A 10,999-nucleotide genomic window follows, 5' to 3' on the forward strand; every position below is an offset into this window, starting at 1 on the left:
TTGTAACCCAAGTGGCTCAGTTCTGCTTCGGGCTGTTCATTACACCCCCTATTCCCTGAGTTTGCCCAACGTGTTCCGACTGAAGCACTGCCGCCACAGGGACGCCACGGACACCAGAGGCTGCTCCTTTGCTGCAGACCCCGGGACAGGGCGCCCTTCTCCGACCACTCAGCTTCCTCTACTTCTGTACGTTTCACTGAGTGACAGAAGAGGGAAACCTACAGGTGAAGGAAGCAGAAGCCACCTCAAAGTACTCTTAGAAAACGAACTGCGTGTGTCTGTGAGGGCAGGAGCTGCGAGCCTGACCTCTTGAGCACCAAGTCAGTGTCGAGCAGGAAAACACAGGTGGAAAAGCCACCTGACCAAGTTCAAGACATTCTAGGACAAGCCTGACTTTCCGTACGAGGAGCCTGAGGCCCGGATTAGCTGCTTGGGCTGGGGAGGCAAACACCACATCTTGCCACCGCGGTGCTGCTTAACCTGATCTCGTGACTGCGAAATCAGAACTCTGGGATAAAACCCAGCCTTTGTGTGTGTTGAGCCTGTGAGAAAAGGAGACACCTACAACAAGAGGTGGGAACTGGAAGAGGCAGCCAGAGGCACGGTGCAGCTGCTGACGGGAGGAGGAAGACTGTGAGCAGATGGGAGCAGAAGCTGCCAAATCTGCAGACATGGAAGAGCAGCAGCTCACTGGACCAAAAAATGCATGTGAGGGTGAGATGTAAGGTGAGGAGGGAGGAAAGGTATCACGCATCGGCGAGACTAGCAGAACCGAGCTCATCTTCAGGGGGGACGAAGAGGAAATGGTTTTCCTGGCTAAACCAGAATAGGGAAACAGACCGAAACCCAGAACTGCCCAACCTCACCACAGCAAGGCCAGGCCAGGCCGTGGAGGAGAGGAGGGAAGGCAGGCTGAAATCAGGAACGGAGATCCCACATGGGGCTAAGTCTCAGGAGCAGCCAGGAGATACCAGCAGCGGAAAGGTGACGGGGCAGCACTGCACCCCCCCGGCACACACCAGTGGCTTCGGGAGGATGAACGTTGATGTGCGGGGAGAGGAGCAGTTACCTGTGCCCCGCAGAGCGGCTCACTCGCTGCGGGTAGAGTGGGAGGAACTGGCCAGAGCGGCTGTGAGGCAGGCCACTGGCTGCCCCGTCCTCCTCATACACCCAACAGCACCACAGTCCCTTCTCTGGTGACCCCAGCTCTGCCCAGTCCTTCCCCCCAGCAGTGAGAACCTCATGAGCGTCCAGGCGGAAAAGGACCCTGGAGCCCTGGTCCCTGCAGGAGCAGCCTGGGAGGCACCTCGGAGGAGAGCCTGACGCACCAGCGCTCCCAGCTGAGCTGCCAGCACCAGTGTGACAGCAACACAGGACGTGAGGTGCTGGGATCGCTTCTGTGTCCCACCAAACAGTGTTTAGAACCGGCTCAGAAACGGGATAAACCACAGGCTGCCAAAAGCTGTCAGTTGTGGTGGAGGGAAACAGCAAAAGAGCACTTGGAGCTCTGGAAACAGTAACGGAGCTCAGAGCCAGCAGAGCTGACCCCAGCTGGAGGCACCGCTCCTGCCTTTAGTAGACAGGAGGGAATGTGCTCGCGGCCTGTTCAGGGAGCTGCTCCAGTAGGCTGCTACTCACCAGGTCAATGAGTTTGGTGACGGGAACTTCCCGGATCGGTCTCCTCATCCGGCACAGGGCCTCCAGGGAGGTGCCAAAGCAGCTGGGTAGGTAGGTGCCGCTGATGGTGAGGAAATAGTCCTTCCCTCGGTCCAAGTGGAGGACGAGAATGTCCTCAATCTTATCCTCACCGGAGTTCAGGAGGGTTACTGAGTCCTTACTGACGTACACGTCCAGGGAGATGTCCATGCTCTCATCTGCAACAGACAGGAGCTGTCGAGAACACACCGACACCCTCCAGAAGGGATGACAAGGACTAACACACAGAAGCAGGGACAAAGGCCACAAAACTGAGGAGACAAACAGATGAGGATGATGGCAGGAAAGGTGAGACGGGGAAAGGCGGGCAGGGCTGACCGGAGACAAGGTGACAGTCCAGGAATGGCACTGAGACTCACCTGGCTCCAGGTAACCTTCACAGGGCTCGGCCCGAAGCCACGGCTTGCAGTAGTGGGTGTCGTTGAGCTTCGGGATGAAGGAGAAGTGACAGGTGACCTGCCCGTTATTGGTGATCTGGAACTTCTGCTTCTGCAGCTGACGGAACTTCACATTCTCAAACTCGAACTGCGGAGCAAAGAGACCACACAGATCACGTCTGTGGCCACGGCGGGACGCACGGAAAGGCACCGACTCTGCCGTGGCAGCCCGTGACCGAGGGGTGCCCGCACAACTCCTGACAGAAGCCCTGCCAGGAAGCCAGGACAAGATGCCTCTTCTGGTCCAGGTCCTGATCAGAAGGTAACGATAAAGCAGTTTCCTACAACCCAGTTTACTGAGTCAAAGCCTTTAAAAGCAGCACTAGCACTTCTGTGCCGGGGAAGGGATTCAGGTTTCATGCTCACCTCTCTCCTGCTGAGCTCCAGCGAGGGAAGAAAGTCATTCTCCATCCTGTCCATCAGACGAACGATGTCTTCAAACAACTTCCGATACTTCTGCTCATCCACAACCTTGACCTGTGGGAGGTCAGGAAACACTCAGCCAAGCTCCTGACCAGCTTCGCAGGAACAGTCCTGTCACGAGTAAACCGCAGCAGTGAAATGTTGCTCTAGGTGCAGCTGCGAGGCTATAAGAACCTGCACGCACGGAGCATCTCCAAGCTCCACACGCAACTTTAGGCCTATTTTGCCCCTACAGATGTTACTAGGAGTATTTCTGGCCTCTGATCGTCCTGCTGGGAGGTTACTGGGGTGATCTCTGTGGGACAGCTCTGGCATCCTGCAGCATTACTCATGCCTGTGCAGACGGAGAGAAAGGCTCTCCTCATTCTACTGACGCTGTCCTCTTGCAAGAGCTGTAGCAGAGATGCCGTGACCACAGAAGCACCTCCCGAAGGAACACGCGGCCATGTCACGATCCACCCCAGGACACGAGAAACATTACCGCGATGCGGAACAGGGCGCTGACGGGCTTGTGGTCACTGGTCTTCAGGTCCATGTGACTGCAATACCGGAGCTGCTGTATGTTCCCTCCTCTCCAGAGGATCCGATCACACCACGCTGGTACACGGCACTTTCCACTAAAACGGAAAACAGGTTACCAGGGCAATCCGACAACTCCCGTAACCCATCCACGCTGCTCCTCTCCCAGCCAGGCAGCTCCCTCTGTTCCGTTCCCTAGTCTGTGCAATAGAGATACGAAAACCTTGGTGGTCTGGGAGAGAAATGAGAAAAATCTAAACTACAAGTCTACGGTCTGAGAGAGACACAGAAGACAAAACAGAAGAGAAAGGGCGAGCTCAGCTGTTCGGAGATTGATAACAACACACTCTGATAACAGAGTTTCTTTACCAATTATCTACCGTGTAGCGGAGAGTTCTCACAAAAATCTTCAAACGTGATTTCTTCGGCAACTAGTAGGACACGACAGAGTCCACAGAATGGACCTTCTTAAGCTCAAGCCGCATGCGTAATAGCTATGCAAAATTATTAATCGGTTTTTGAATACGTATGATTATGTGGGGGAAAATAACGAATATGCATGTGAGCTTTGGCTGGGTCATCTGGGGTGTGAGATTTGAAGAAGATATTCATGTCGCACTGGTAAGATAAAGAAAATGCTGCTTCTTAATGCTACACTGGTGCTAAGGAGTTTTTTCTTCCAAATTTTCGGTAACACCGCATCAGCAGTGATGGGATGAAGCCCTACTGCTTCCCCCAACTCGAATACTACACGATTTCTTCTGCTCTCTTCCCCTCTCCCCACAGAGCTGCTAAAATTCCTGTCCTTTCCAGCACCAGGAAACAAAACAACCTCAAACCAGGCTGTTTCCACAGCCTGAAGCCGTGTGTACTGTGGCCCAGGCTGCGCTAGGTCTTTGGCTGCCAGACATTTCTGATGCATCCCACACCGTTTCCATGACGGGAAGTCTCCCCAGCCATTACTGCTGTGAAGTCTGAACCCTGCGTTACCCTTCTCCAGATGAACTGCTGTGCTGACTCGTGAACGCAAGCAGAGTCAAACCCAGAGTGAAACTCCTCGTGGGAGTTCCTCCACTTAGAGCAAGGCTCTGCAGCAGATGCGCAACTGTCTGTGGGGAGCCCCGGGCACAGAGCAGCGTGCAGGAGCTGCTGCTGCCATCACAGTGCAGCCACCGCTGCGGGTGAGCAAGTCCAGGGACAGGGTGACTCAGAGAGAGCGCTTCCTTCTCTCCAGTTCCTTTGTACTGACTGCCTGTCCCTGGCAGCAGCAAACACCCCCAGTGTGGAGCTACCCATGGCTGCCACCTCACACGCCTTCGCCCGCTGGACCCGGCAGCGGTGAAGGCTCAGGGTGTGTGCCCAGACAGCGTCTGCGGGGTCTGCTTATCTCACAAAGCAGGGAAGCGAGGGGGCACACGCTGCCTGAGCACTGCAGCCACCACCACAGCACTGAGGGGTATCTCCAGCTCTAGGAGCCAGGACACCAAGTTCTGTGAGAAAATGCTTTCAGTGTCAGCGGTAAATATGCCCGTTGGCAGCCGGTTTACCTGGAGTCCCAACGATCTGTTTTAGAGTCGTATTTATAGGTAGGGATGAATTTAATCTCCCCCTCGATGAAATCTGCAAACGCTTTCTTCTGAGTGCGCTGAATATTCAGCTAAAGCAGAAAAAGAACACTTTAAAAAACCCCCAAAAACCAAACCCACCAAACCACCCCCAAACACCCCCCCCGCCAGGCGAGTGTCAGAGCAGATCCACGGGCAGAGCAACTGCAACCTGTGGCCGTAGCATCCACCAGACACCCAAAAACTGCCTCTCAGACCAAAAATCCTTGACAAAGGTGAAAAGTCAACACAGCCGTGGAACATTTTCTGAATGGCCTGAACACAAGCGGGCGCAGCGCTGCTCACCAGGCCATGCCGACAGCATGAAACAACAGCTAAGGGAACATAGTAACTGCTGCACTCGTGCTAAATCCTTCATTAGTTTCCACCAGGCTTAAGCAGCACCACCGTTAATGCTTTGCTGCCAATCATTTCAGCAAAAGCCTCCTGGAGTGTCTGTCCCTGGCAGACCTTTTCTGACCCTGCTTTCCCTTTCTCATTTGCTCCTCTGAAGAATCTCCTCGTTGTCCTCACAGAACTCGAAGCTGTGGCTGTTCCTGGCATGAAGCTCTGCAGTACAGCAGAGAGAAATGAGCACCAGAACAGAATTGATCAGATTCACCGTTAAATTGTGTGTCAGAGACAGTACTACACTATTTCCATCCCCGTTTCACAGGTACAGGCCTTCACTTTAACAGCACATCTGGTGCTGCCTGGTCCTCAATGCAGAGCGGGGAGGACCAGGGCCCAGAACTCAGGGCACAGGGGCTGAGCAGAGCGCCAGGGTACCAGCACTGGTCCCCACACCAGTACCTCCTCCAGAACACGGGTTACAGCAGCTTCTGTTGCTGTTCTAACTTGTATGTAGGAGAGAACTCTTCCAACGAGATGCAAAGACACTCCTGTGGTAATTGCCCAAGCTGTTACCAGTTAACCCCAGTACAATGTAAAACCTATTTTCGTTTGGGGGGTTGATGTTGCCAGGACACCCACAGCTCCAGTGCTGAGCATCTGTGTCTACAGACACCTATCGCAGAGCATCTGCCAGCTCCTCCAAGCACAGGCACATCTTAAATCAAGGGACCTCACAAGTGCAAAGCAACCGTGAGCGGCATTCACTGACCTGGTCGTACATCAGCAGTTTCTGAAGCTCGTTCTTACTGATGAGAGTTTTCACTTCGCTGGCGTCGGGGAGACAAAGCCTGTAGTTGAGGTCTCCCAGCCAGATGACCACGCTGAAACCAAGGCGGAAGAGAAGAGGAATGGTTAGTGTCACAGGGAAGAAGGGGTGAAGGAGGAGAGATGGCTGGTAGCTGGTGATTAAGGCTGAGACACTGAAAACAAAAGGACACATGAAAGATTGAGCCTGATAGCAGAAATTTCTAGGGACGGCAGGTCCCACGGTGCCGAGTCCATCTCCTCTGGAACCGCGCATGGGATTGAAGACTTAGTTTAATGCGAGATACCCGAGCTTGCCTCAGCCTGGAGAAAGCCCAAGACCACCAGCAGCTCTCACGAGGTGAGACCAGTGTGTTTCACCAAGCTCCACACTCTCAAGCTCCGCAACGTCCACCTGGTATCAGGCTCTTGCTGTGCACAGAAGAGGGCAGCGACAGAGCTTGTGCAGCGGGGCCGGCCGGTAGCCCAGCCAGGCAGGCTGAGCGCAGCGGGCGCCTGCTCACACCTCCTGCAGCACCACTGTGCTACCCATCCGTTCGCCACTGCCTGTCCTTCAGCCAGATCAGGCCACCGCAGCACTGCCGGCCCAGCAAAGACTGACCGGAGCCGCGCTGGCAAGGGCAGAGTTAGGTTCCTGTGGAGTTTACAGCCTCTGGGACGTTCCTGTCCTATCTCATCGTCAGCCATTCCTCACCAGCGCCTGCTGCTCCTCTGCCCCTCGCTGGGCTTTCCGACAGACCTACCATCTCCTCATTGCCCGCAGTGAAAGAAACCCTTGTGGCAGTCACTCCAAAAAGGAGATTAAAATCTACACTCCCCACTGGTATCAAAGCTCTTCCTGTTTATAGTCAAACCTCAGAGTTTCCACGAGTGGATTACCAAGGATAATCTAGTATTTGGTGCTTTTTCTGCACTAATCCACTCTACATTTTACTGTGGGTTTGTAAACGGTGTAAATACTTGCTACAGGTATTCACCACCCGCACCAGGTTTAAGGAAATTAATACGCTTTGTTGTACCCATGGTTGAGTTTGGTTTGGGCTATTCAGCCCCACTTCAAAAGGGAAACCAGCAAAATAAACCTACTCGTGTTTCATGATGTTGAGCTGAGGTAGACTGTCGTCGGGGGTGACAAAGCTCATGCGAGCGCAGATGTCCTTATAGTCCTGGTTCCGCCGCTCAAAGTCCTCCACGTGCGCAGCGAGGTGGGAGTTGACGATGCAAAAGGAAGTGTTGTGGAACACGAAGCGGGCCGCCACGCCGCCCTTGTTGCCCTGGGGAGAGCAGGGGTGGCCAGGTGTTAGGGACGGCAGCAGGCGAGGCACCAGGGAGGTGGGGACGGCTCGGACAGGGGAACGAACCCAGACCGTGCTCTTCCTTATGTGGATACCGGCACACTGGCCGCCGTGACTCACCATCTTTCCCATGATTCCCGTGCCCACAGACTCCGTCATGATCTCTCTGATATTGCTCAGCTGATCCTTCTTAGCAAATATGAGCAGCATCATCCCAACCAGACGGACCACTTGCACCTGCAGCACCAGAGGGAATCCCGAGTTCCCAGGAAGGCAGTGGGAACGCCGCTCTGATCGCCCGCTCTGCCCGACGGCTGCTGCGCTGGCTCTCCCTGCTCCTCACGGGGGTTGACACACATGGTCCCAGCGGGGATCTCGGGTCTCTTACATGTGCTCAGCCAAAGCACTTCCCAGCCCATGACCCACCCTGCACCTTCAAGGCAGCGGGGGCATGGCTCTGAAAGCAGCAACGAAGCCTAATCAAGTCTACACGCTCACTCCAGAGGCACGACAGCCCTGAGGGGTGCTGGGGTCTGCACAGCGAGGGAAGGAGATGAAATCGCAGCATTCAACTGGAGGAGCCCAAGGACTCAGCCCACTCTGCAGGAGTGGGACCTGCACGCAGCCACAGTGTACGGTTTCAGTCTCCTCCCCCTGCCTGCAGCCACAGGTTGTTCTCTCCCTTCCACGAGAGTCAGAGAAAGTCACCTAAAGCTCAAGGAAAGCCAAGGGAGGGGAACAGGAGCTCTCTGCAGTTCGGGTGATGGCCGTGGGCTCCCTCTCGCTGAACCTGCGATCAGCAGGGCGCTGCTTCCCCGCTGCGACCGCCTGTACACGCACCACCGAGGTGAGCTGGAGGCACACAGGACAGGGCTGTGACAGCAAGGAGGGCTAAGGAGGAACGGCAGCCTGGTGATGTCCCTCGGGCTGCTACCTACAGCGGAAAGTTTGCTGCAGCAGAGACAAAACCCAGCGGCTCACTCTAGAGCAGCCTGGACCAAGTCCTGCTGCCATGGCTGAAGCAATTCTGTCCCAAGGCGGCAGCCTCTGGAGGATTTCACACCACAAGTTACCCCACTCCTTCAAGGAAAAGCTATCTGTTTAATTTATCAGCTCAAGACACGCCTTGCATCTCCAGTAGCAGTGAGATGGCAACGCAGATAAAGAATCTGAACGCTCTGCTCTGATTCTGCTGAGCTGACACCTACCCCGGGATCTGCAGAGTTAACTGCATCTCCATCTTTCTAACTTCTGCCTCCATGTCTCCCACAACTGGAGGCAGAAACCAACTCTCTGGGTTCGACGTGGCGTACGTGACAGGCGCAGGTACCCGCACGCCCAGCACACGCCCTCGGCTTCTCCAGTCACCGTTCCTGGGGTCAGGTGAGGGGAAGCCCGTTCCTCTTCTTCTCCCACTCGTGACAGCTGTGACAAGACCCCGTGACACCAAACAGAACTCACTTTCTTGTACTTAGCCTGGGGGTGGAGGGACTTCTCCACAGCAGCCAGCCACTCCTGCTCCTTTGAGGAATCAAGGTAGAAAAAAGCCTCCGTGCTGAGGTCCAGCTCCTGGAACCTGAAAAACCCAGCCAGGTTCGCACATCCCACCCCTCCCACAGACCACCCTTGTCCCGCGGGAAGCCTCTGGCAACAGCTCCCCTGGGATGAGAAGCTCCTCAGTCCCATCGCTAAATAAAGCAGCAGCTTCACCACACTGCCCCCGGGACTCCGCTGCCAGGCGCTTCAGCGAGCACGTCTCGGAGGGTTACTTCAGGCAGAGGATGACCGGAGAGCTCGGTGCATGCCTCAGGGGAAATCTATGGGTTCTGTCACGCCAGCCTCGTTCAGCCCTGCGCTCTGCCTCAGCCGAGCGGCTCCTTCCCCTCAGACAGCTCCTCTGAGACACAGCTCAGCTCTGTGCAACCTCTGAGAGCACGACAGGAGCTTAAAGCAAACACAGCCCACCAGTGTCCAAGTGAGAGCCCCGAGAGCCCGGTGCCGTACGGAAACGGGAGGTCGGTGCCTGCTGCTCACCCGATGCAGTAGAAGTCGGGAGGCTCTGTGTCGCAGACCAGCCAGGGTTCCAAGCTGCTGTCTGGAGACTGCCCGTTCACGTTCCACGTTCCCACAAAGAACCTACAACGCAAAAGCAGCCAAACGGTTAGAAATCACAGCAACAACGGCGTTGGCCCAGCACAGGCCCGGCAGTGTCCAGGCTGGGAGCAGACACAACGTGTGAGCTGTGCGTGCCGGGCCCTGCCAGCTCTGGGGCAACTGAAAATTCTCCCCGGCTTGGCCCGTGTTCAGCAACACCTGCCTCGGGGATTTCGCAGAATACAAAACTAACGGCACTGCAGCGGGGCCACCGAAGCCCCAGCTCTGTTAACACGCTGCCATGGGGTGCGACACCAGGACAGCACGGAGGGACAGGTGCCTCGGTCCCCTCTGCTTCAGCCTCAAGAGATCTGACACACATGGGACATGTCGCCAAAGGAGAAGCTGCGCCACAGGCACTTGCTGACTTCCAGGCTGCCACCCAAGGTGCCAGATCTCAAACCTGTCGACCTGAGCTCCCAGAAGAGGTGAAAGCGCTCGCTCTCGGTGCACGCTGTCCCTCGGCCGCAGCTCTCACCTGAAGTTGTGGAGGTTGACGTACGCCTTCTCTCTCTTGGCGAGCACGTGCTTGATGAGTCCCTCCCTCTGCCCCGACTGGGTGCTGGGCAAGAACATTTTGCGCATGGTGTTGGTCACTTTTGGCTGGTCTCTTGAGGTGCTTTCTCTCTCTCGGTGAAATCTAGGAAGGAAGCGAGAGCAGAATTAAAACTGGTTCTGCTGTCTAGGAAGAGAAGGGAAAAAGGGAACAGACTCTCCCTGTCACTCACTGCCTGCTGGGAGGCACCGGAGGAGGTGGGGGCTCCCGGCGAGACCCTGGCTGGTGGTTCTGCATGTTCCGTTTCTCTTCCAGGCTTAGAGTGTTGAAGTCATCCTCAAACCCCAGAGCTCCTGCAATGAAAGAAACCAAGCACGATGCCTTGAGCAGTGGTTCAAAACACTCAGTGTTCAAAACAGCTCAGATCACAAAGGAAAAAATGTGGCTCCGCAAAGTGATGAAGCAAATGACAGCAGCGATGTATCGGCTGATGACTTGGGGAGGAAGAGAAAGGGGCAGCGACCCCAGTCAGGGCAGGAGGGAGCTTAACGCACACAAACCAAGGGGTGAGGCCGAAGGCAGCACTCAAACGGTCCAGGGCAGCAGAACCCACAGACTGAGTTTTACTTTGTGCAGGGTGACGTGAAGCGAGGAAACAGGGCAGCAGCCAGAGCGCTGAGTGCAGGGTCAGGCACAGCTCCCTGTCCCCGAGCACCCTGTCACTGGACAGACCACAGAGCGCACAGCAGTGACAGTTCAGTACCCAAAGAGGAGGCCTGCGATAGGGCTGGGAGGTTCCTCTCCACCTGCTGCCAGCTGGCCGCATCCTTAGGATCGGGAAGAGAAGCCTTCGGGTGGGCTGGAATAAAACCCGGCCCTGTCAGAAGCTGCTGGTGCTCAGCGGGTTCCACCGGCACCCGCTCTGCTCTGCTCACCTTCCTGGATGCTCTGCACTTCAGAGAGGAACCTCCAGCAGCGCTCCTCATCGGGGATTTCAAAGAGCCGCTCCGCCGTCTCGTCCCCTTGTATCCGGACCTTACAGCCTGCTTCGGGCACACACATGCGCGCAGGATCAGGCCGGGCTGCACAGTCGCGGTGGCCAGGCTCTCTGCGGACCCTCTGAGCTCAGCCACGAGAGCCACCATACCGCCCCTGAGTCGATGGCAGCCCACAACC

At 55.9% G+C, this 10,999-nt stretch overlaps 1 protein-coding gene across 1 annotated transcript; it reads right to left on the reverse strand.

Moving 5' to 3' along the window:
• Positions 1-1,572: 1,572 nt before the first annotated feature.
• On the reverse strand, positions 1,573-10,885 carry OCRL (oculocerebrorenal syndrome of Lowe). Its single transcript, XM_010135646.1, has 14 exons — positions 10,759-10,885; positions 10,630-10,682; positions 10,056-10,225; positions 9,806-9,967; positions 9,208-9,309; positions 8,635-8,749; positions 7,294-7,410; positions 6,965-7,152; positions 5,823-5,934; positions 4,643-4,752; positions 3,058-3,193; positions 2,520-2,630; positions 2,076-2,241; positions 1,573-1,874 (listed from the first exon to the last, which is right to left on the reverse strand). Exons 1-14 carry the CDS (start codon positions 10,883-10,885, stop codon positions 1,573-1,575), a joined length of 1,971 nt encoding a protein of 656 aa, XP_010133948.1.
• Between the last annotated feature and the right edge of the window lie 114 nt (positions 10,886-10,999).

The sequence above is a fragment of the Buceros rhinoceros genome, unplaced genomic scaffold, assembly GCF_000710305.1.
Source record: "Buceros rhinoceros silvestris isolate BGI_N320 unplaced genomic scaffold, ASM71030v1 scaffold30694, whole genome shotgun sequence".
Classification (NCBI taxonomy): domain Eukaryota; kingdom Metazoa; phylum Chordata; class Aves; order Bucerotiformes; family Bucerotidae; genus Buceros; species Buceros rhinoceros.

Coding starts and splice junctions, on each gene's coding strand:
- OCRL (XM_010135646.1), bottom strand. CDS start 10,885: ATGTGTGTGCCCGAAGCAGGCTGTAAGGTCCGGATACAAGGGGACGAG. Junction 7,153..7,293: donor CGGGAATCATGGGAAAGATG/GTGAGTCACGGC, acceptor TGCTCTCCCCAG/GGCAACAAGGGCGGCGTGGC. Junction 5,935..6,964: donor CTCAACATCATGAAACACGA/GTAGGTTTATTT, acceptor CCTTGGTTTCAG/CGTGGTCATCTGGCTGGGAG.